Raw genomic sequence first — 25,593 nt, forward strand, 5'->3', positions numbered from 1 at the left:
GCAGGAGGGGAGACTAGCAGATACAGAGCCGGCTCCCTTACTCCTCCATGCACACGTGGCTCCCAGCCTTCCAGGGACCACAGCTGCCTGTCCTGAGCATGGCTCTGCCTGCTGCAGCGAGTGTCTCTCAGATGTCACTCAGCATAGCCTTAGATTGCAGGGATGGCATACAAACCCTGTCTCCGGATGCCAGCCGTGGCCAGCACCCTCCAGATACTTCCATCGCCACACAGGTCTCTATGCCTTGCTGAACACTGAGTGCTCCTGATACCAGCCCAGACTCCCTTTCAGATCTGTGCTCCCTGCATGTTTGCTGAGTTGTTAAAGTTGTCAAAGGCGGCTGTGCCAGGCTGGCAGAAACCCAGCCTGGAGCAGAGTCACTACAGCTCAGTGCCAGGTCATCGTGCCAGGTCATGGCCTGCACACCCTCAAGGTCTTCTTTCCACAGACAAGGCCCATGAGTCAGGGTAAGAAGGAAGGCTTCCTGCCAGGAACCCCATAAAGAGCGTGATTTTGCATGGGGAGCCGGTCTGCTGTTTCCGGCTCTCTCTGCTGTCCTCAACCTTTCCTGTCTCTGTGTCCACCTCCCACTGCTCAGCTTTATTCATAGATGACGCTGTCACATGATGCCATCACCTGGTTCTAGAATCTCCTAAAAGCTGGCTAAGAACTTGGAACTAAACCGGTTGCTATCCTCTCTTTCAACAGTGTGTACTTCAAAAACAAAAGAACATGTATTCAACATTCTGGAGTGAACTAGAAGTTTTAGTAGGAAAAATAACAAGCTCTCTATTTTGTATAACAAATTTGGCAATAAAAATTTAAGAAAATGGTGCTAGTAATCCAATTCTTCCACACTCATGTGGGGAAAAGAGGGAATTAAATGGAATGAAGTAGAGGTGATGTGTATCTAAAATGAAGAACCAGACGAATTGTCTGCAAGCAGGCGGGGCCTCTGAGCCCTTTGACCATCTCAGGCAGGCACAGGCTGGAGCAACTTGAACTTATTCTGTGGTGCCAAGGGGGTGTTGACTGAGCATCCTTTCTTTGAGTCACTATAAAGAGAGAGTAAACCAGACGATATATTTTTAGTGCTATAAATTGCCAGCCACCATTTCCCCTACCTCTCCCTTGCCCAGAAGCACTAACAGGAAACAGGGAGATTTCTATCTTGGGGTGACGCCAGGGAGGGAACTCCAGGTTCTCCTGGGTCATTCCTGGTGCTTTCTCATGTAACACAGGTCTTGGTCTCTGTCAGCTATCAATGCCATGGTGACGGGACACGTTAGTTTCAGGATCCTCATTCTTTCAGAGTATTTTCTGAATACACATGCCATGGAAATACAACGTTTCAAAAGTATAGACACATGCACTCATGTACTCTGTGTGTGTGTGTTTGTGCGCACGTGTGCGTGCATGCTACAGTGAGCAAAGGCACCTTGGGGTTGCCTTGGAAAGCAACCATCATTACAGCTTTCCTTAATGTTATCCTTGGATTCTAAAGATGCATTGCCTTTCCATCGTGTGGTTTGTAATGCACAGTCTCAGGGATGGGAAGTAATTCCAATCCACCTTACACTGTTACCATTCATATTATTCATTGCATTGGTATTAAAACAAGTATTGATTTGGGGGGGGGTATTGATCGAGGTTAGTAGAAAGTTGCATGAATCATAGATTTCTTGTCCAATACAATACAACACACTTTTCTATTAGATAAAGTATTGAATTTGTCTAGTTTTATAATCAGGTTTTTTTGTTGTTGTTATGTTGCTTGAACTTAGTGCCTGGGTGTTGTCTCTGAGCTCTTTTGCTCAAGGCTAGCACTCTACCACTTTGAGTCACAGTGCCACTTCTGGCTTTCTGGTGGCTCATTGGAGATAAGAGTCTCACAGACTTAACCTCCCCAGGCTGGCTTTGAACTACAGTCCTCAGATCTCAGCATCTGAGTAGCTACGATTACAGGTGTGAACCACCAGTGCCTTGCTCAGTGTTTCTTTTGTAATCAAATGCATTTAAAAATCAGTGTCTTTTTAATAGTGTTTAAACCTTTTCAGTATTTTAAGCCTTTTTCCTTTACAGTATCATATTTAATCTTCATTGAACATTAGCTTTTTAGCTTCTAAGATAAAATTGTAAAATGGCATAAATGAAAGAGTATCTGAACCTTGTGTGAATTATTTTGTGAAGGACCATGCAAGTGCATTTTGGAAAAACTTAATTTTTATTTTTGGAGGCAGGGACTCAGTATATAGCCTAGGCCAGACTTCAGTTTGCATCCTCCTACCTCAGATTCCTGAGTGCTGGGATTATAGGTGTGTATCACCGTGCCTGGCATGGAAAATTTCAACATGGTCAAACCAATAAACAAGAAAGTTAGTACAAAACGAAGTACCTAAAAGTAGTAGTTTGTAATAGCTCAACAGCTATGTACATATGATTATATAAGATGAGGCTAAGCAAAATGAACTCTAAGAGAAGGAATCAGGAAGATTTTATTGTTGTCGTTATGTTTAATGTACTAGGTGAATTTCCTTTGGCGTACCCCATATGGTTACTGTATATGATTTTGTTACACTGGATATTATATATATATACTTACCTGAACTAGGGAAGGGAAAGAAAAATGAGGGATGGTGTAACAAATATGACAAGAAATGTACTCACTACCTTATTATGTGTACCCCCTTTGTATGTCACCTTGTCAATAAAATTTAATGAAAAAAAAGTAGTTTGTAAGGGAAAACGTGTAACATATGTTAGGTTGAACTATGCGAATGTGCTATTTCTCAAGTGAAAAATAGCTGAATGTTTGTGGTTCCATGTTCTTTTTGAATTATAATGAAGAAGTCAGCCAACACAATTAGAAGTTAAAGTGATAAGTCTTATGTGAAATGGCAATGTTCAGGACAAAGTGCAGTATTAGTGGTCTTACATTGTTTGTAGGAAATGTATTTTGTTGCCTTCTTTGTGCTCTTAGGAGCTTCGAGCTAGACCCTTAGCATGTTCTATCCTAGGGAGAGGTAAAGTGAGGTGAGAGGTAAAGAGAGGAGTGTGGTGCCCGCCAGCATGCGTAGATCAGTGTATCAGGCAGGAAGATGGTGGTCATGCCAGTTCCCCCCCCCCCCAACCCTTTCCTTGGCACCCTTTGGGAATGCGGCTTCCCACAGGTCTTCCCCCTAACTTGCCTTCTTCATCCCTGGCTGCACATCTCTGGAAGTCCCCGGTCCCTAGGTGGACAGCAGTGACCATGAGTGGTGTGACCGGAGGGGAAGCCTACTTCCTCCATCTGCCCTTGCTCTCCAACTGCCGCTCCAAGGGCTTTCTTGCCTTGTTTTGTTGTCTTCTGAGCTTCCTTGTACTTTTGTGGTCCCCATTCCCGTGTCAGACAGGTGTTGGTTTGTCAGTTTGCCCTGCCACCTGCAAGCAGCATGGGCTGAAGTTCCCCGAGTGATGACTTTTCTGCCAGCCACTATCAGTTTGGTAAAGAGGGATGTCTTTCTACAGTCCCTGATTCCCACGAGGAGTGGGCGCCACGTTTCTGTGGATTACTGGCACATTTTTTGCCAAGCACATGTGATGATGGGACCGTGTTGGGATGTAGGCTCGTGTTTCTGTTGTACCCAGGCATCCTGGCTGATCCCAGCTGCTGCAGCTTGTCCTTCCTCTCTCCAGGCTTGTGGTACACTGCCAGCCCTGGGGAGAGCTCTCATGGATGAGCCATGTCTCCACTTCTCAGGGAGTCCTGGTTCTGATTTTATCCCTGATTCTCTGTCCTTAAGTGGAAGGAACAAGAAAAATAGGAAGTTTGGGCCATCACAAAAACAAATGCAGTGTATTTTTTAAGTGGGTAGCGCAATCAGGCCCAGGAGGCACTGACCCAGAATCATTTTTGCTGACTGCACTTTCAGTGTAGAGTCTCACCCCTTTTGCCCCCTCATCATTTGTTCCCAAATGCTGTTTGGTGTTTTTGCAGGTTGAATCCTGGCCTAATTATCTCCGTTGTCTTTGTTTACTTGCCAGGTTTGCTGTGGCTTTCACCCAGTCCATGAAGGAGAAAGCGCAGGCGCAGTGGGTATGTGCTAACCCTGTGTTACCTTGTTCGTCAGTCATCCTGGGGGAGTGGTAGACCTGGGGACCGAGGGTCGCTTTTGTTAGAATCCACAGCCCTGGCGTGGACATCTATTTCCCATAGATTGGTTTATTTTTCATGGGTATATACTTTCAAACCTTCACTAACTTGGTGTTTTGGATGCTATCATTGAATGCCAGGAATAACCCCACAGTTAAATCTTTTATGCGTTCGCTTTATGTTGTCCAAATGGGGAGAGTTACAAGTTGTCTTATAAAGGCTGCAGCAACCTTGTAAACCTGAGAGCCACATAGTCGCAGGTGGCAAAGTTAATTTTCTAGGTGGTATTATTTACTTGAAGAGTTTTCAGAGAGTCAGGACCTTGTAGATGGGCAAATGAATTCACTTATTGCCTTGCCTGCTAGTGCTCTGTTTGGCAGGTGGAGGGAGCTGGGGCAGATAAGGGAGTTAGTTCTCAGGGAGGTTGTGGGAAGCCACCGAAAGCCTGTGCTGCCTGCAGAAGTCAGGAGAACCCGGGCTCAGCATGCCTTGCTGATGCAGGTTTTGAGCAGTTTTATTTTCATTATAGAACCATCGGTTTGGGATTTTAGTTTTTCCTTCTGCTTTAGTGAGGACCTATTTGGTACAGGTGCAGATGAGTTCATTTTGCCCAATTATTATCAGACCAGAATCAAATTTCAGTAATCATTGATGAGGGAGATGGGTGGAAGTTGCTTCTTACTGCCTTTGTGATTTCAAAAATGAGAATATATATTTACGTGGAGTTTATGTAGGTAAATGTAATTTTTTTATTTATTTTTTATTTATTTATTTATTTTTTTTGCCAGTCCTGGGCCTTGGACTCAGGGCCTGAGCACTGTCCCTGGCTTCTTCCCACTCAAGGCTAGCACTCTGCCACCTGAGCCACAGCGCCCCTTCTGGCCGTTTTCCATATATGTGGTGCTGGGGAAGCGAACCGAGAGCTTCATGTGTAGGAGGCAAGTGCTCTTGCCACTAGGCCATATTCCCAGCCCATGGTAAATGTAATTTTGAGGGGAAAAAAAATCCAGTCCAAAACCCTTGGCTGTCTTTATCACCTTCGAAAGAGGTGACTCAGAGAAGGCAGGTGTGCGTAACAGGTACTCATTCCACACTTGTCCTGGTCACCATGAGTCATAGTAGCTGCATAAGGAAATAAATCAAAATGCATGAACTTAACTTCAGTATACCTCTATTAACCCCTGTCTGCAGTTCTCCATGCTGCTGTGTAGTGTAGAAGTTTACAAAGCACGGGGGAGGGCCTTCTGGTGGACCCCACCTGTGGCCTCAGGCCACACCCCTATCAGGAGGGACTCAGGGCCTGGCCCCTTCCGGGGAAGGACCCACATTAAAGCCCACCAGAGGCTGAGATGTCCAGGATGGAGCCTGTGGTGTGCATTCAACCTCAGGGACACTGACTGAGTTCAGTGTCCCCAGTTTTTATTGGGGTTTCTATGCATCAGCGGGACTGATGCTGCGTACAGCGTGGCTGACAGTTTCTATGTGTGGGTGTGACTGATGAATGGTCTTAGGCAGGTTGACACTACTTGACCCAATATTCCCACCCTGAATCATAAGTCTGGTTTTTCTGGTATGGTCAGTCCCAACCCTGGGATAATTGATGGAGGGTGGCTGGCTCCAGCTGAAGTCTACACAGGGACATTCCTGTGAGAATCACCATCGCCAGCCAAGCCACAGGGCCAAGTTCTTTACAGCACACTCACTGTGCCCCAAGTGTGTAATTCCTCATTCTGGCCAGGCCCCCCAGAACTCCAGGTATTCAGTGTCTCCCCTGTGTTGTAGCTGTGTGCCTGCCCCAGGGAAGGGACCTGGTTCAGGGCATCTGAAACATTTACTTGGGAAATGCAATAACTAACATCAGTGGGCCAGACAAGGGCTGTTCTGTCTCCCAGGGGTCACCTTCAGCCTCTGGGGGAGGCAACTTTGATCTATTAATGACTGACGGATTCTATACAAATTAGTTTGATTGGATTTCAATAAAGATGGGTTTGTTTCACCTCTTTTAATCTGAGCTGCTTTTAACTGAGGCTCGAGTCATATTTTTTTTTTTATGGTTGTTCCTATTGGCTCTGACTTGGTACCATGCACACTTTGTGGTGGCCCAGTCCCTGGGTTCTTCCCCGGCCAGCAGTGCACCCCTGGCTGTGTGTCTGTCACTCCTGTTGTGTTGCGAGCAGCACTGCTCTGCTGCTTTGTGCAGTCGTGTCCTTGTTTGGTGTTTAAAGAACCTGCTTCACTGTTTATTTCCCACTGTGAGGCATGTATTGTGGAGATTTAGGAAGCATCATAACTTTGGGTTTCAATTTCTTTTTACTGTGTGTCATAGACAGGCCTATTACTATATTCAGAGCGTGGCTACTTCCAGGTCAGATCCAGGCTTAGAATGCTTTCTCTGAATTCACCAGACTTTCTAGGAAATGTAAACATTTTTACCAAAATAATAATAATAAAGTTGTATATGTCAGTGTCAGCTTCTTGTCCTACCACAAGCCCACTTGCACTTACTGAGCCCCTACTGTGTTCAAAACCCTCCAACCTTACCTAATCATCTAAATCCAAGAATTCATCTATAAGATTCTTAAAACCACAAGTGACAGTACTACTTGAAGTGGTTATGAAATTGAAACACGCATGTTGAGAGGCAGGTGGCACACCGGCCCAGGGTTGAGGGGAAGGTGGCATACCCGGGCTCTGGGTCGAGGGGCAGTGGCACACCAGGGCTCTGGGCTGAGGGGCAGGTGGCACACCAGGGCTCTGGGCTGAGGGGCAGGTGGCACACTTGGGCCCTGGGCTGAGGGGCAGGTGGCAGGCCCGGGCTCTGGGCCGAGGGGCAGGTGGCACACCCAGGCTCTGGGCTGAGGGGCAGGTGGCACACCCGGGCCCTGGGCTGAGGGGCAGGTGGCACACCTGGGCTCTGGACTGAGGGGCAGGTGGCACACCTGGGCTCTGGACTGAGGGGCAGGTGGCACGCCCGGGCTCTGGGCTCAGGTCAGCATTGAGGTGAATTACTTGCTATTATCATTTTAGATTTTTCTTTCTTTTTAAATTTTATCTTATTTTCTCCTTCCCATCCCTACCCACAGGTTACATAGTTCATTTTTTACATAGTGTACGTTGAATACAATCACTGCATTTCAGTCCTTTTTATTTGTATCAGTGCCCTCTGGGTCACAATTTATCTTCTCCACCTTGTAAAGGAAAGAATGCCACCCTTGAGGTAGTTATGTTAGGCGACACCTCAGAAGCAATTGTATTTTCAGAATTATACATATACTCCTAAAAATTATTTTTGAAATTAAAAAACACAGAAAGCAAGACAAATTTCAGTGGCGGCCCCAGGCAGAGCTCACACCACAGGTGAGCTCAGTCAGTCCCTGGAGGTGTGAGTGCCCACCTAACCCTGCTGCTGGTTGTGCACAAACCCCCGGGGGAGCTGCGTGGAGTCCTTCCTGCAAGGCTACCGCTTTCTGTCCGGTCATCTCTGCAGATCATGTTGAGGTAGCTGGCATGGCTCCACACACCTCTCGTCTCCGTTTCTGTGATATCAGGAAGCACATCCCCAGGTCCTGGGGTTCTTCAGGCTGTCTGATTGGTGGGCTGGCCTTGCACCTAAGCCCCTGGGCTCTACACAGAAATCCCAGGGGTCAGTTGTGTATTGGAAGCTAATCACTTTAATGATGTCTTGAATTTAAGATGAGCTGTACTGAGGAATTTCTTGATAGAAATGTACATGCTACTTATCTCCCTCTCCACCCCTGCCTTCCTGCCCATGTTTGGTCCCTAGAAATTGAGGGGTTTTATAAAACCTTGGCAGATGGGGAACTCTGGAACTGCAGAGCTTCAGAGTGACCTGGGCTCCAGCCTGGGCTGTGGGGAGCCTCACCTTACCTTGGGCAGGTGGCTTCAGGAGGGTGTGAAGTTTCCCAGCATCCTCTGTCTCTGAGCAGCACCTCTTCAACTGTGAGGAAGTTGTTTGAAGGACAGAAGTCCCTGGGCTGGCTGCATATCTGGCCTGGGCTTCATCCAGAGTTGATCCCCTGCTCTCCTGATGTTGGACTGCATAGAACAGGGCACCTTCTTGCTTGTAATGCCTTTCATCATCCCCACGTTATGTTTTCATGAGTTTTCTGTGGTCCAGTTCAGTGGCAGGGCTGTGTCCCCCCCCCCCTTATTTCTTTCCTTGCTTGGCAACAGATTTTTTATTAAGAGAAAAAGAATGAAAGGAGAAAGAAAGAAATAAAAACAAAAGGATACTGTACCCACTGAGACATTCCCAATTTAGATGTCGTCCATAGCACAGACCTGTACTGTGGGCATTGTAGGTATGGGCCGTGATTTCTTTGAAGCAGTTTGTAATTATTTTACACATACTTTTACAAAGCTAAAATCAAAAGCTGTATTGTAACTTCAAAGAAAATGTATTCCTTTTGTTGCCTACACAATACCAGATTGTGCTTGTATTACAAAAATAATAATCTATTGTGTTTTCCATTTGTATAGTATAATTTCAGAAGATGAGCTTCCATGTTATTTTGGTTGCTTTTTTCTATCAATTAGCATTTGGGTCTCTTACAAATCCATACCTGTTTATAAGCATCTATCCAACAGGATTCTGTCCTGAAACACCGAATAATGGGGTCAAATGACATAATCAATAACTTCTCATAGACATACCTTCAAATTCCTCGTCTTCTTTTTATTTGACTTTATGTATCAATGAGATCATCTGGTGAAGCAAATAGTGATACACAGAACTTGGACTCCTGTTATCTTAGAGCAAACGGAGCAAGAAATATTGAGCAAAGAAAATGATTCATATTTGTATAACACTTTAATACAGAACATGCTTTCCAAAATCAATACAAGGCAATTTGCTTTTGCCAGATTTCTTTTAGTACATTATTTAAGAGAAACCAGGGTCTAGAGTTCTATACAGTAACTGTTTTCTTGAGTTGTTCAGAGGAGCTCTTGCATTATTGTTGACAGCATGCTTGAGAGATCTGTATGACACTGGCCACTTTCTTTTTTTTTTTTTTTTGGCCAGTCCTGGGCCTTGGACTCAGGGCCTGAGCACTCTCTCTGGCTTCCTTTTGCTCAAGGCTAGCACTCTGCCACTTGAGCCACAGCGCCACTTCTGGCCGTTTTCTATATATGTGGTGCTGAGGAATTGAACCCAGGGCCTCACGCATACAAGGCAAGCTCTCTTGCCACTAGGCCATATCCCCAGCCCGACACTGGCCACTTTCTTACCAGGCTTTCATTAAAAGTAAGAGATAGATGAAGAGAAGACAATAAATCCACAGATCTCCATGTATGGTAAATTCCTTCTGGTTGTAGAGAGCTGAAACAACAATTTAAGTGATGATTTTTTTTAATGAGAAAAGGAATTTTCATGACAGGAGCACTCTGAGTTTATACATTTCTAATTGCCAAGCATCTTTCTAAGGACAGTGGCAAGAGTATAGCTCTGCTTTTGCCTTACCTTCAAGACTCAAGTTTTTCTGGAGTTGGTATGTCAGAATTGTGCCCCACACCAGACTACAAAGCCCTTGGATAAGTGTTCCGTGGGGCCTCTGAACCTTTGTGCACAGGTTTCTGCCCAGCGTTCAGCCACAGACTGAGGATGGCGTGTTCTGAGATGCTTGCCCTCCCTGTGGCTCAGCTCAGCGTCCTTCCAGAGGAATAACAGGGTGTCAGTTTTAGCAGCCACTGGTCACTGTGGCCGTTTCCCCGTGGAAGCTGGTGCAAGGCCTCACAGTGCCTGAGACCTGCCCTAGCATGGGGCATCACAGGGCCCCAGACCCGTTTGTCCTCGTGGTACAAGGAATCTGCCCCCTCCTGCCCTTCTGCCCCCCCCCATTCCCAGGGTCCTTCCCTCCTTCATTCTATCTTTCTTTTCACCCTTCCTTTTTCTTTGTCCTTTTCTCCTTCTCCTTCTTCCCTTTACCCTGAGGGCTGGAGGACACTCTTCTCCATACAAGGGTGTTCGTTGCTCGTAGAAGTCTGGATATCAGCTGCCTATGGCTCTGCATGTTTTCCAGCTTCAGTAACTTCCACTATCATAGTAGAACGTCTCGTTTCAGGGATGTCTTTCTTTGTACTTCTTACCTAACTGATGCTTTGTTTATAATAGCCAAGCCCATTAACAGCAGAAGTAACCCTGTGTTCTTAAAGATGCGAGCAGTGTGTCAATGACTCGTAAATGTTTTCCAACAGAAATTTAATGACTTTTATTTCATCTCTAAAAAGCATAAAATAGACCATCAAATTTACTTTGTTTTTCTTCTCTTCAAAAGCCGCATGCAAAGGGGAAGATCTATGTTCAGAGCCAAGGTAAGTATATGTATATATTTTTCTTTAAGAGATATATACTGAAATGTTTATTCATGATGTAGCAATGATTTCCGAGGTTTATGTAAATAATTAGAATGCATACATTATCTCATTAATTTCTAACATTAGAGTAAAAGAAGAATGGGACAAATTATAAAAGAATAATTGCTGGGTGCCTGTGGCTCACATTTGTAATCCTAGCTACTCAGGAGGCTGAGAGCTGAGGATCATCATTCAGGACCAATCCAGGCAAACAAATCCTAGAGAATCTTATGTCTGAATAACCAGCACAAAGCCAGAAGTAGAGGCATGGCTCAAGTGGTAGAGCACCAGCTTTGAGTGATCAAAGCTCAGCAGTAGTGAGAGGCCCTGAGTTCAAGGCTCCCCCCCACCAGAATACAAATGCCAGTCAGTTCACGTTTTTCACCAGTAGAAGTACAATATACTTCATCCCAGTTCCCTTCAAGTGCTGAGCACCTGTAAGCTGGCTTGAGTGAGCATACCTGGACTCTTCTTCTCCCCACCCTCCTGCCAGAGAAGGACATGTGACTGATCCTCAGCCTAGCTAAGTCCAGAAGTATGTGAGGCTCAGGGAGGCCTGACTTCACCTTTCCTGTGCCCTAGCCTGGACACCACCCCTGTGCCCACACTGAAGCCAGAGGGAAGCCATTCGACTCCTTTGGACCTTGGTTTCAGCTGCAAAGCTTAGTTAGAGGAGCCAACATGCCCCCTGGGTCTTCATGGCCAGAGTAATGGGTGGAACGCACTGGCTTAGCCAAGATCATCTGTCAACCATTGACTGAATTTTAGAAAAGTTGAAATTTGCACTGGGAGTGGAGCTCAGTAGTTGTAGGACACTTGCCTGACATGCTCGAGACCCAGGATTCCAGTCCTAGCCTAGAGAAACCTAATGGACCCATCTGAGGAAAGGATAGAGAGAGCAGAGGATCCCGAGGATTTGGTGAAGGTTGAGAGTAGGAAATGTGGAAGAATGGGGTGGTCAATGGGGAGGGGCTGTGAGCCAGAGCTCCTTTCACGGTGAATGCTCTGGAAACCTTTTCCCTTACTGTGGTGAGGAACTCCAGACCTGCAGGAACAGCTTGGGGCTAAGCGGGGAGGTGTTCACGTGGAGTCTGGGGCTGTGCTTCAGCCCCCACCCCCTCCCCAGCTTGGGGCTTGGGACCCTAGTGAAGACCTTGGAACCCCAAGGAGCTTGGTGAGAACTGAGGCTTGGAAGCACAGACCTGCAGTGCCAGCCACGTGATCCTGCCCCTTCTGGTCCCTTCAGGAATTGCAGCCACACCCAACCCTGCCTTTAACTGGAAGGAATTTCTTCAGCGTTCAGGTAAGGGGTTCCCAGAAATCTTCAACTGCCTAAAGTTGCAAAGATGTTTTTTTTTTCTCCTTCCAGGAGTTTTAGCATTTTTAATGCTTTCATTTAAGATTATAAGTTTACTTGAAATTAATTTTTGTGTGAGGTGTCCCATTACTCCATTGTTATTTATTGAACATATTCTTTTCCATTGAATTACTTTAATGCCTTTACTGAAAATTAATTTACTATGTATGGGAGTTTCGTTGATATATATATATTGATTGGTCCTCATGCAAATATTAACTGTCCTGTTGACATAGATTTTATTAAGTCTAGAAATCAGGTGGTATTAGTCAGAACACAATAGCTATTATGGATTTGTGGCATGTCCATACAAATGTTAGGATCATCTTATCAGTTTCTGTAAAGTCCTGTTGCATTGAATCTAGAGATCAATTTAGGGAGATTGACATCTTAGCAGAAGTGTATCTTAAAACTGTCTGGCTTTGGGGCTGGGAATATGGCCTAGTGGTAAGAGTGCTTGACTCATATACATGAAGCCCTGGGTTCGATTCCTCAGCACCACATATATAGAAAATGGCCAGAAGTGGCGCTGTGGCTCAAGTGGCAGAGCAAAAAGAAGCCAGGGACAGCGCTCTGGCCCTGAGTCCAAGCACCAGGACTGGCAAAAAACAAAACAAACAAACAAACAAAAAAACTCTCTAGCTGTGATGTAGCTATTCATTTAATTAAATCTTATTTACTTCATAATCTTCATCTTCACATCTTCACAGATTTTGTGTGCCTTCTGTTTATATCATGAGTTTTTGTTTTGTTTTGTTTTTGGCCAGTCCTGGGCCTTGGACTCAGGGCCTGAGCACTGTCCCTGGCTTCCTTTTTGCTCAAGGCTAGCACTCTGCCTCTTGAGCCACAGCGCCACTTCTGGCCATTTTCTGTATATGTGGTACTGAGGAATCAAACCCAGGGCCTCATGTACATGGGGCAGGCACTCTTGCCACTAGGCCATATCCCCAGCCCCTATATCATGAGTTTTAATTCCTTCACAGTATTATGTTGAACATTATAAACTGATTAGACCTCTATCCCTGGCCGGACATGAAAATTTTTACAGTGCTTCCTTAGGGGCTCAGGGCAGTGTGAGGTCTTTAAACTGCGTGCAATACCCACCCAGTTCTTTCCTTTGGAGGAATTCTACACACCAGCATCCCGACGTGAGACTGAGCTCCTAACCACAGCTCTCGAGCATCTTGAAAGGTATCTCCTAGGACGACCTCCCCTGGCATTGTTACCCAGCTCATCAGCGAGGGGAGAGGGTACCACCCTCTCCAGCTGCTGGGGGAGGAGCTGAGGGCATCTCACACTGCGGTTTCCTGTATGGTGTAAAGTGAGCTTAGCCGTGAGATCTGCACAGACTTCCTCTGCCCAAAGTCCTCAAATCTACAACATTTAGTTTCCCACGAATGTGGCCCACAGTGTCTGTTTTTTAAGATTATGGCTCCCATTCAGGTTTCCAACCCAGTTAATTCTGAGTAAAGATGCCAGAACAGGTAAAGTGGGATTCACACATGCAACTGGAAGCATGAGAATTCTGTTTGAAACCAAAACGTGCTTCCCCAGTGGTGACCACCCAGGTGTGGACCTTTAGCTGAAGTCACAGGTCTTGCCATAACCTTCCCAGACGAGCCTATAAAAGGAAACCAACACAGAGACTCCCGGAGCCGGCTTTCATTGCAGATACTTCAAACTATGCATGTCAGCATTTGTTTCCCTTGAAGAGAAAAATCTCCAAGTGTTTTATTAGAAATAATTTCCGTAGTGTGTTCATCAGTGTGGGTAACAGCAGCATGGTGGTTCTCAGCATTACAAATGACCCCACGCCCTTGGGTTGCTCCATCATGTCTGCCTGTGCCACTGTTGAGATCTAGGGGCCCTCTGTGAATGGCCTGCTGTAAAGTGACTTCATCTTCAATCTGTCACAGGACAGAATTACAGCCTGAGACCCTTCATTTCTTTTTTTTTTTTTTTCTTTTGGCCAGTCCTGGGGCTTGGACTCAGGGCCTGAGCACTGTCCCTGGCTTCTTTTTGCTCAAGACTAACACTCTGCCACTTGAACCACAGCACCACTTCTGGCCATTTTCTGTATATGTGGTGCTGGGGAATTGAACCCAGGGCCTCATGTATACGAGGCAAGCACTTTTGCCACTAGGCCATATGCCCAGCCCAAGACCCTTCATTTCTGAAAGCAGGATGGTTGCCACCAAATTCTGTCCACTGGTGGGGAATGTCTGGTCTTGCTGCTGAGCAAATTAACACAATAGACAAGAGCTTTTAACTACTCCTCAGGAAACATTTCCTCAGGAGACTCACTTAATCTTAATCTTGCTGTGGTGCAGTTAGTTGTGACTATGGCACAGAGAGCCTCTGGCGGTGGCTGGTGGCTGGCTGTAGAGAGAATGACTTAGGGGTGCTGTAGAATTAGTCTGTGACTCTGGCATCAGTCCTCATTGGTTTGTTTGTTGTGTTGTGGGCTCTGGGGATGGACTGTCCTCAGCACCCCTTCCCCATCGTATCCTTGTCTCTGGAGCATGGGGAACTGGCTGACAGAATGTTAGTGGTCAGAAGCCTCTGAGCTCCAAGAACCGTTCCCCCCCAGTGTACATCAGGAGGAGGGAGGAGGCTCTCATCCCACACTTCATCAGAGCAGCCAGGAAGCCCTCTCCAGTCACGCGGCCTCTTGCTCTGCCTCCTGAATGTCTGAGGACGACGTTGCAGAGCGTGCTCCTTCATCTGACGTGAGGCAGGTCTTCCGACAAAATCCTAGCTCACAAGTGAGTTTCCTTTAGTTTATGACATGAACCCAATTTGAGGCTTGCAATGGTCTGTGTTCAGACAGGTCACCCAAGGACAAACAGAATGGGGTGAGTTAAATGTAATAAGTGGCATCGCTTCCTCACATGACATTTATGATATTTATTGTGATGGGAAGATAAGGATATAGAAGTCAGGCTACCTCCCTGGCCTTCATGGTTTCTCTGCAATTGTAGATAGAGGTAAAAGTGTTAGTTTGATTCAGTATTTCATGGTTTCTGCTTGTAAATCCCCATGACTGACACTTGTAAGTAATGATCCTTAGGGACTATCCAACCGAAACCTGGGAAGAGGAGCAAGAGGAGCACTTAAATAAGACTGGGCCATATATCCTGTGTATTTTTTTAAATGTTTTCCATTTTATTTTACTTCTCTTTGTATTACTTGTTTATTTACAGTCCTATCTCTGTCTCTGTCCCTGTCTGCATTTCTTTATCAAAACTCCACTTGTATTTCTCCCTAGAGGCCCTAAATCCTGCTGTAGTTTTTCCCTCTCCCTGGCTATGAGAAAATTCACTTGAGTTTCAGATGCAAGGTGGGGGTTACTGGTAACGAGTGACTCTTTGTTCTACATAGGCATAGAATCAGTCTTTGCCGTTAAGGTTTATGAAAGTTAACATGTGTGACCGAAGTGCTTGGGTGCCTTTCTGCTCATGCATGTGATGAATAGAGAATTTGGAGCAGCGGCTGGGGACTGGAAAGCGAGAGATGAGGGGGCTACGTCGCCAGCCCTGGTCGAGTCTCACTCAGGTTGAGATAACGACATGTTTCGTCAGTTGGTGCCAGACCACAAAAATGACACCTTTTGTTTTGAATAAAAACGCGATTCTGCAGGAAATGATGTTATTGAAAAGACACATAGATGTGTGTATTTGTAAGTGATGAGCTCACGCCTTGACTCACACCTCACCTGCGTATTAGAGGAAATGCAGACAGTAAAAAGCGAGCTTTGAGTTAAGATGAGGAACAAAGTTCACTGGAACACAGGGCCAGATACCAACCTCCTCTCCCAGCAGAGGTAGCGGTCCCATCTGTTTAGCTTCTTTTCATTTTTTTTTAATATCGCCTTTAAGTAGTTGTACAGGGGGGTCTCAGTGTGTGAGGACAGTGTATCTCGATGGACGCCACCCCTCTCCTTGTTCTCCTTCATCTCTTCTTAAAGTCCGCAAGTGAATGCAGCACTCCCCCGAGATGGCTGAGGGCCACGAGGCACCTGGGCTACCGTGCAGCATTGTTGCTGCCCAGGTGGGGTGGGCCTGAGGTCAACAGTGCCCTTTATTTCTGTGAGACCAACCCTTGGGTCCCTGACAAGCACACAAAAGCCACTGGACTCTAACCATAGTGTGTGCATTGTATTTTTCTTAAATCCTAGAATGAGACCAGGCATCTGGTGCCTTGTTCTGTCGCTCTCTAATTTAATTTCCTAAATTCCCATGACATTCACTCTCTCGCCTGGGAGGAAGATGGGAGAGAGGCAGGGCGTATAGGATTAGCTCTGTCCCCTTCTGGGCCAGCGGCCTCAGAATCAATTCAGAGCTGGGGACGAGCACTTTAAAAAATTGAAATGAAACAGACTAGAAAGCATCACAGCACTTTGCAGAGACTAAAGCAGCCTCCTCCCATTTTTTATTTGTGTGTAATAGTTGGACAAAGGAGTTTAATTTCATTATGATGTTTCCACACGTGCATAAGGTGTACCCCTATCAAATTCACCCTCCATCCCTCTTTATCATTTATCTCCCCCTCCTCAAAACAATTTCAACACGTTTTATTGTTCCATATGCATACGTGTGTATAAGTGCCTACCATCCTCACCCCCTCTTCCTTTTTACTTCCCGTCCCAGCATGGCACCCACTTCGAGACAGAACCTGTTTCTTGTGCTGCACACAGCACCCCTGGCTGCCTTGTGGTGTACGTGTCACCTCCTGTCAGGGGCAGTGCCCTGGGAGTCAGAGCTGGGCGCTGGGCTGGCCTCAGCTCAGGGCTGCCCTTGCAGGACTCAGGACCCAGAATGTGCAGGGCCAGGTTGCTCCATACCACCCCACCCCACCCCAAGGCCTGCATCTGCAGAGCCTACAGCTGTCTCAGAGAGAAGCCACACAGGTCCCCAGCTCCTGTGCCTGTCACCAGTGTGCCCCAGGCTGCAGCTCTGGGGTCATCCGTGGGGCAGTGGGGTCATTTGTGGAGCCTTTTCCATTTATACCCTTCTTTCAATGGTGCACACATCTACTTTCTCTTTGGAGAGCCTTTCTTCTTTTCCTCTTATTCCTATGTGTGCACAGGTGACCCACCAGATCAGAACTATGACCAAGGATGCCACGTCCTAACCATCTCACTCGGAGGCACACAGATTTCTGTGAATAGATGGACTGTGGGTACACGCGTGCATGTGGGCACACGTGTGTGCATGTGCATGCGCGCACGTGCCCACCTAGGTCTTGCATGCCAAGTCTAGGTCTCTGATCTTCTGTTTCCTTTGTAGCTAATCTGTCTTTCTGGCAAAGGTGCTGTCCGTCTCTGTCCTCATCAGAGCTTACTCTCAAGTTCTAGCACTCATGACTGGCTTTGGCCTGGGAACATGAACATTTCTCATACCCAACCCCTCTCTCCTTAGATTTTTTTTCTTTGTCAGTCATGAGGCTTGAACTCAGGGCCTGGGTGCTGCCCCTGAGCTCTTTTGCTCAAGGCTAGCATTCTTGTCACTTTGAGCCACAGCACCACTTCCATTTTTCTGGTGGTTAAAGGGAGATAAGAATCTCACTGACCTTTCCTGCCCAGGCTGGCTTTGAACTGTGATCCTCAGATCTCAGCCTCTTGAGCAGCTAGGGTTATAGGCATGAGCCACCCTGTGCCTGGCCTTAGATTTTATTAAAGAGCAGAATAGCTTATGATTTATTAAAAAGAAGAGCTTGTCCCCTCGCCTCAGAACCTGATGCCTGACTTCAGATTCTCTGACCTTGTGTTGACATTCCCCACATAGCTTCTAGTTCAGGACTTAGGTTGCGTAAGTGATCATTCAGGTTTAGATTGAAGGTTAATTTTAGTATAGTTAGGGTTTTAGCAGGGGAAAACCCTCAAGACATCTCAGTAAGATTGTCAGCAGTTAATGTGTGTGTGTGGTGCTGGGGACTGAATTCAAGTCCAGCTTCACATTTGCTGAGCACCCCATCTGTGAGCCACAACCTGGCCCTTGTGCTCTGCTATCTACCTTGTGCTTCTCTGTTGCTGGGATGACAGGCATGTGCCACTGCGCTCAGCCACTGGTTGAGATGGAGTCTTGACTTTTATGCCTTGAATTAGTCTTGCATGGTCATCTCCAGATGTCCACCTCCCAAGTATATAGAATTACAGGCTTGAACTACTGTGGTCCACAATTCTTTTTTTTAATTTTTTAAATTATTTTTATTTATTGAGTATTTATTGATTGATTGATTGATTTGCCAGTCCTGGGCCTTGGACTCAGGGTCTGAGCACTGAACACTGAACACTGTCCCTGGCTTCTTTTTGCTCAAGGCTACCACTCTGCCACTTGAGCCACAGCGCCACTTCTGGCTGTTTTCTATATATGTGGAGCTGAGGAATTGAACCCAGAGCTTCATGTATACGAGGCAAGCACTCTTGCCACTAGGCCATATTCCCAGCTCCAGTGCCCCACAATTCTTAATGTGTTTTTAAGAGTCATATCTCAATATGCCAGCAAAGATTTCCCGTAGATCGGGTTAAATATTTCTTTTTATGATTTGCTGATTGTGCGAATCCAGTGTGAATGTACCTTGTTATAATCAGACACACTAAATTTTTGCTCAAGACTTATAGAAACACAAAGGAAAGGAGGCTGTCCACATTAAATGGACAAGCGCTCATCCTGGGCAGGGCCACCTTGAACTTGCTTCTTTTTGTGGATGGCCAGTTACAAAAGATGGTGAATTCTGATGTTTTAGTTGAGCTTACGTTGCCTGTATTAATACCATTGGATCAGTTACCTGTGAAGCTGTAAAGAGCCACCAGATTGAGTGGCTTATTAACACAGTGGCTCCAAAATTTCACCCCTGCAGTGGAGTGGGCAGTTTTGTTGTTCTGAGGCTCCCCTGGCAGCGCCTGGCTGCTGCACACGTGCTCTGGGTTCACATGCCTCTGTAGGTCCTGTCTCAGATGTCTTCACCCCACGGGGGCCATGGGCCTGATGACTAGGCACCGGGGTCTCCCAGACAGCCTCTGGAGTGGACAGCACAAGACTGGGCTACAGCAGGGCGTGGAAGTTGTCACCCGCCGACACTGCTCTGTGTTGAGGGTCAGCGTGTGGGTCCCAGGGGAGACCTGAGGCCAGGGGTGGGGAGGGCAGCCCCACTTCAGTGGGAAGAGTTGTCAGGAATGGGTATCCACAGCTACTCCTCACAGCTCGCTGTGTGGCCAGGCAAGCCTTCCCTGGAGAGAGGGAAAGAAAGAGACAGACGGACAGACAGATGAGAGAGAGGAAAAAAAGGAACAGAGAGGAAGAGACATCGGTGCTTTTATTACTGTTCCAAAAGGTATAGCGATATAGCAGCTAGCTAGTTAAGGTGTACCACACTGTTAATTAGACATCCATGATATTTTCTTTTGCATACCTATGGACACTTACTCATTCAGATGTGCATATATGAATGCTCAAATGCATGAATACATCAGCCATTCTCATCCAGAAAATGTTGCTCACAGCTGGACCTGGGGCCAGGTTCCTCTTGGGGCCATGGGCTCCTGTCTCCCTCATGGCTATGTCAGTGATCCCTGGCCTCATTCTTCCTCATGGCCGCAGCGCTGAACTTGACTTCACAGGCTGGGCACAGCTTAGGTTGGCCTGCCCAGGAGGAACCTGCTTCACAGCAGGGAGGTTGGGGTGCTTGCTAGGGAGCTGGGGGCCTCCAGCATTGGTGCCACCTCGGCAGCCTTGTACTGTGAGGGCCAGCAGTGTCCTCTTCGCTGACGTGTCCTCTCCTCTGTGACAGAGATCAACGAAAGCGCCGACAACCTGCGCATTTTCCTTCTGATCTGCGGACTTCGGCAAGTGAAAGACCCTCTGTTCTTGGTGGATGCGTTTTCAGGTATGGGCCGCAGTGCCACCCCCTCCTCACTGCCAGAATTCTGTGTTGAGATGGCTGTCGGTGTCACTGTCAGCTTCCAGGGCTTCCAGCTTACCCCCGGAGCAGAACTGCTAGATTGTTGCTGTGGAAACAACCAGAAAGATAATTTATGGGATTAATATTTCCGCATAGTAATTTCAGTGTAGTTTTCTGCTTGCCTGTGTCCTTTAGGTCCGGAGGACATAATAAAAATCGCAAATAACCTATAAGGCTAACATAATTTTATCTGGAAATACCATGTACACCCTTGCTTTTTAGGATATGCCTGTGGTGTGGTTTCGTAGCTTAAACTGATGGTGTGCACTCCAGTTTATCTGTCCTAAAGCCCAGATTAGGTTTCGGTGACAGTTTCGTACATTAGAAATCCAGATAATGCATAGCATTGTAGGGGGAAAATCTTATTTGAAAGTGTAAGATGTCAAATATTTAAATTCTAAATAAGTGCAATTTATATTGGCAAGTAACAGGGGCAAAACCATAATGATCCAAAATAATTTATGTTATAGAATGATTTATGTTAAACTTGGCTGTTTTCCCAGCTAACTTTTTTAGTTTTAAAAACTCATTTGAAAAGTTTTGTTTTCTTTTTTTTCTTTTTAAGAATGGCATGAGGAAGAGTCCAATGTTTACCTAGTCATTGTTGGCCCTGAGGTAAGTCCATAGTAATGAGTGTTTAGCAGCTCGTTTCTGTTTTCTCTATACTTACAGACACATTTTCTAAACCAGTTTTGTTACTCTCTAGCCAACTGCCCCCTGTTTTTTTTTGCATGTGCTTTTATTTGCGTGAGAATGGCACGTGTTGGGTTAAGCCCCCCAAGCCTTGTAGGTATCTGTGACGTGTGATAGGAGTGCACACCTCTTCGTCCATTGCATCCTCACTCGCTGAAGAGCTGGAGACTGAATTAGCGCTGAAGGAGAGAGAGGGGTGGTCTGTGGGGCTTGGCTTTCCCAGGTCACCACCTGTGCCAGTAGGTGTAAAATGACATTGAGTCAGGGCGCCCATGGGCAGTGAAGTGGTGTCCAAGCTGTGGTTGGGGAAGTATTGCAATGCAGGGTGGTGGTGACTTCCTCTGCCCACTGGAGACCCTGGTAAAGACACCACAGTGACTCAGTCATACGCCTGGGCTGCTTGAAGCAGAAAACATCCTGCCACATGTCAGCAGGATGCCTGGAGAAGGTGCTTGTTGAGGAATGGCTGGAAGCCCAAGAACTAGCAGGTTTCAGTGCAGGATTCCTGCAGGGCAGTGCCATGTGGCAGGCCAGTGCTATACACCCAGGGAATCAGTGCGGGATGCCCCTGGAATCGATTCAGGATGCCCATAGAATCGGTGGCCTCTCTGTCGTGTAGAATGAGGACGATCCTGGAGGAAGGCAGGCACTAATGGGTAGAGTGAAATGGCTTCTTGGTAAGCAAGTTAAAAACAAGCTCATGAGTAGACAGTTTGTCTGTTTTTCTGGAGACTCGGGCAGCAAGTCTGGATATTTTTCCAAATCTATCACTGGGAACACTGTGGCCTTTGTGCCCTGATCTGTGCTTCTCCCCCCTGGGAACTGGAAAGGAGGTTGCAGTGACCATTGTACCCACTGGTAAGGCTTGAGAGACATGAGTCCCCCTGTGTGGACCGGGGATGAGGGTGGAGAGCAGGAGGTGACCGGGTCCCCATACCTTCCTGTATTGTGGAATCCTGGGTCGTGGAATCTGTTGCCTGTGCCATGCCTGTGCACATCCTGCGTCTCTGCTTCTCTGTGCCTCTCTGTGTATCTTCTGTGTCTGCTTCCTTCTACAAGTGCAGAAGGATGTGAGTGCTCTCTGCCCTCCCACAGCACCTGCTCCAGTCCCAGGCTCAGACCTGGGCCTGTCCCTGTGGGCGCCAAAATGCTCAGGCCTATACCCTGCCCCCGGGATCTCAACCTTCCCCTCCCCCTCCCCCCCACCGGCCTCAACCCCTGGGGGCCCGCAGGTGTTTCTGGGAGGTGCCTGGCTGAGCTCTTTGGCAGCTGTAACCACCTCTGTGGCTCAGGCAGAGGCAGACCCACCTCTTACCTGTCCTGAATAACATCACTCTGCTCTTTAAATGACGGCATTTACATCCTTGGCTTTGGTATTTTATTCCATCTTTTATTACTATAAGTTAATTACACAAAAGGCTCCTGCTGTGTTGCGTCCATATGTGCATAGACCGCGTTCACGTTCACCCCCTCTGTTTCTCTGCTTCTCCTCCTCGATTTTTATTGTACCGTTTTAATGGTTGTCATTATCCTGTCTTTATGCATACATGTAAAGTATTTCAATCTGTCTACTCTGCAACCATTTACAAATTATCACAATGACATTCTAGATTATTTTAAAACCGTTGGTGTTTTCTTTGTGTGTGAGCTTGTAGGTACCCTGCACATGTTTGTTTTTTGTAGCAAGCTTAGCGGGTTGAAGCTTTCCAGAAAGCTGGGCCCCCATGGTGTTGTGAGAGGAGCCGTGTTCGGCCACGTGGTGGGGTGTGTGCCTGTCACACACGCTGGGTTCGGTGCCCAGGTGCTCATGGCTCAGCCGGTGGTGCCTCAGTGTCTCCATCTGTAAAGTTGGGATAAGACGCAGCACCTGCCTTGGGTGGTCTGTGAAGCCGGAGGAGTGGAAGCTCTAGAGCCTGGCTCACAGGAACCTCTGGGGATGGTAGAGGAGAGAAGGGACTGCTCAAGCAACGTTCCTTTGCTGCTTTGACACACTGAGCTCCTGCTTCGGCCGCAGACACTTGGTGTCTGGCTTTGGTTTTTCATTAGCGTCTCTTTGATCTCCAGTTTCCCATTTTAGCAAAATGCACAGCTCCTGCTCCAGGGTGCCTTGTGTGGTGTATTTGGGGGCACTTTGATAAGGAGCACAGGGGATGTTCGGTGTGGGTCTGGTGGCTTAATAACTCTCTCTGATACTTTTTTACATCAAAGATTATTTCCCCTAAGCCTGAGAGCCGAGACAATACATTTCTGCTGGAAAATAAACATGTTCAGAAGTAGGAAACTAAGACCGCCTCTGCCATTTGCAATGCTTTTGCCTTTAAAAATTTCATAGTGCCTGCTTTCATTAAATAAAAGTATCTTCCCTTCCTCTTCTCTTTATCATGCATTTTGTTACACTTGGCTTCACTAAGAGATTTGAAAATGAACCGATGTGGAAAGTAAACCCAGAGAACATAGTGCAGTATGTAGTTCTGTCCCCAGAGGCAGTTAGAACTTCAGCGAAACTTCAGTTCAGGTGCTGGGTATATTTCAGAGGCCTTAGGAATTTTGATTTGATTCCTTGACTTGATTATCTTTCCCTGAAGAGTTAATTTATGAGTGCAGAAGCATGCTAATCAATCAAAGGGAGGAAGTTGTTAAGCTAAAATTATTAGAAGTAAATAATTAATGTGAAAATTAATATGTAGAGCAAGCAATGTTTGCATTAGACTGTTTACTTCTCATTGTGGGGTGCCCAGTGATAATGGGATTCACTCAGAGGTTCTGGGTACTTGGAACAGGAATGACCAGAAGTGGGAAATGGAAAGGCTGTCTTTTCAGCATGGATTCCCAGGCACAGAATTGTGCACTGAGCACTTTGCAGGGTCTGGGCAGGGGGACTGGGTGCAGAGGAGATGGAAGTCAGGGGCAGCCGCCCCCAGCTGCAGGCTCTTAGGGAAGGAGTTGGTTCCTCTGGGCAGGACAGTCAGGGAGAGTACATCTGTGAAGCGGCATTGTCTGCACCTAGGAGGATGAGTAGATCTGGAGACAGGGCGTCATGCCTGGAGAGACAGGGACATAGATAGGTACAGACAGAAAGCAAGTAGGCATTCCACAGCACCTTCTTCTATGAGCTATTTGATGAAACCAGGTAATCAGGGGAGCTGGTCTCATGAATTCAGGTCTCTTGTGTCAGACTACCTGGGTTCACTGGGCCAGCGCCTTTCTAGTTGTGTGGGAAACAAACTCTCTGAGCCTCTGTGTCCTCGTGAGTCAAAGGGGACCGAGGCGTTTCAAGGAACAAGTTCATGTATGTAAAGGGCTTGGCCTGGAGTGGCTGGAAAACTGTGCACAGCTCACTCACTGCTATGACTTCTTCCCTCCAAAGACCTCGCTAGGGTTCCAAGCCCCCCCACAACCTTGTGTTCCCCGTGTGACGTAGCCCACGCAGCCATGCTCAGCGGCACGGTGGCCTCTGTGTAAGTGTGGCTGACACCCCGGCCCCACAGGAAAGACCCAGCCACCCCAGCCAATGGTGTGATTTGGGTATGGCACATGCACCCTGAAACACTTGCTTGTGGACTCCCGCGTCCCTCCCCTGAGCTGTGGAGTCTGGCTCTGTGGCCATTGTGTGTAGTTCTCTGGAGACGGGGACTCACTTCCACTCTTAGGTCTTTCTCTCTCTCTTTCTAGGTGGATCCAGAGTTTACACGAGAAGTAAAAGCCCGTGTGAAGAGGTGAGGCAAGAAGGAACCCAGGTGGCTCCTGTTCACGGTGCTCCAGGCTTTCCGTCAGTCCTTGGCAGGCCTCCCGGAAGTCCAGCTGTCCTGCTCTGCCCCATGGCACAGGCCTGGAGGGGTCAGGTGCACAGCGTGGATGCCCCACCCCACGGACCATAGGGGAACGCAGGGGAAAACCACAGCAGGGCGATACGTTTCCATGGGTTACGCTGGCAAAAATGGAAAGGATTTTAGGTCTCTTCCATCTCCAGGGTTTGGAAGGACAGGGAACTGCTTTGTTTCATGGCTGCTGCTGAGGCTGAGAATCACTGCAGTCAGAGAAAAACTGAGATTCAATATCTCTGGGTTGAATGAGTGGATGCTTAATTGCTCATTTAAGAAAATCCGAGCTGGGTAGGGTGGCACCTGCTATAACCCCAGCCTTCAGGCTGGGGAATGGGATGTTTTAGGATCACATAACAAGATCTAGTCTCCAGAGCAAATGTGAAAGTAGTTTGATGGAGGACTAAGGTGGAGCTTCACTGAGACTTCAGGGCCCCAGGTGGCTTCTGTCCCTGTTGTGGCACCTGTAGCCTGTGTCTCCCATCCTTTTGCGGCAGGCCTTCTGCCTGTCATAGGGTAGAAGACAAGACAGGACTGGGCAAGAAGGGTCCATTCTCCACTGAGCCCATCCTTGGAAGAGGTGCCTCCCAGCCCCCTGAATGTCACCCCGGGCAGAAGGGATGGGCCCAGGGGTTCCCCCTGCCTGTGAGTCAGTTCTGCCATGCTCACAGTGCCCTGTATGCCACACTCATCAGAGGGTGTGAGTCAGGTCTTTCACACTCACAGTGCAGGTGCCCATGTTGCAAAGCTCAGCCTGCTAGGTCAGAGGGTGCGCGTCAAACAAGATGGTGGCGGTGCAGGCTGGGAGAGAAAGGAAGCAGAGACAGCTCCTGCATGCTGCAAGGTGTGGTCCAGTGGAGCTGGACAACAGCTCTGTCAGCTCTGGGTGGTGGGGTTGGGGGTCCCCTAAAGTGCACCTGGCTCTCATGCTGCAGCTAGTGCCATGTGCGCATTCACACAGACCTGGCGTGGGGACTGTCACGGATTCCCGATGTTTCCCCCACTGAAGAGTGAGCCAGCCGTGCTGGCTCTGCTCCAGTGATCCTCAGAAGCTGTCTCCTCACCTGTCCCCCATATCCTCTCTCCCTGTTGTTTCAGGGCCTCCGGGGTGCGGCTGGTCAGTGAGATGTCACAGGGGGACCTGCACGCAGCCATGAAGAACTGCTTTGCGCTAGTGAACAGCTCCGTCTCTGAAGGCATGTCAGCCGCCATCCTGGAGGTGAGTGCGGCACTCGAGCTGGGTGGGACTAGAA

General features: G+C 47.4%; 1 protein-coding gene across 2 annotated transcripts in view; it reads left to right on the plus strand.

Moving 5' to 3' along the window:
- Glt1d1 (glycosyltransferase 1 domain containing 1) overlaps positions 1–25,593 on the plus strand; it is a 50,692-nt gene that overhangs the window by 14,371 nt on the left and 10,728 nt on the right. For both annotated transcript variants that reach the window (XM_048343141.1, XM_048343140.1), the window contains 7 exons: positions 4,024–4,075; positions 10,429–10,465; positions 11,754–11,810; positions 19,656–19,751; positions 20,392–20,441; positions 24,192–24,235; positions 25,439–25,559. In XM_048343141.1, coding sequence (XP_048199098.1) covers positions 4,024–4,075; positions 10,429–10,465; positions 11,754–11,810; positions 19,656–19,751; positions 20,392–20,441; positions 24,192–24,235; positions 25,439–25,559 — 457 coding nt within the window. The remainder of the gene's footprint in view (positions 1–4,023; positions 4,076–10,428; positions 10,466–11,753; positions 11,811–19,655; positions 19,752–20,391; positions 20,442–24,191; positions 24,236–25,438; positions 25,560–25,593) is intronic.

This window comes from Perognathus longimembris, chromosome 3, assembly GCF_023159225.1.
Source record: "Perognathus longimembris pacificus isolate PPM17 chromosome 3, ASM2315922v1, whole genome shotgun sequence".
Lineage (NCBI taxonomy): Eukaryota > Metazoa > Chordata > Mammalia > Rodentia > Heteromyidae > Perognathus > Perognathus longimembris.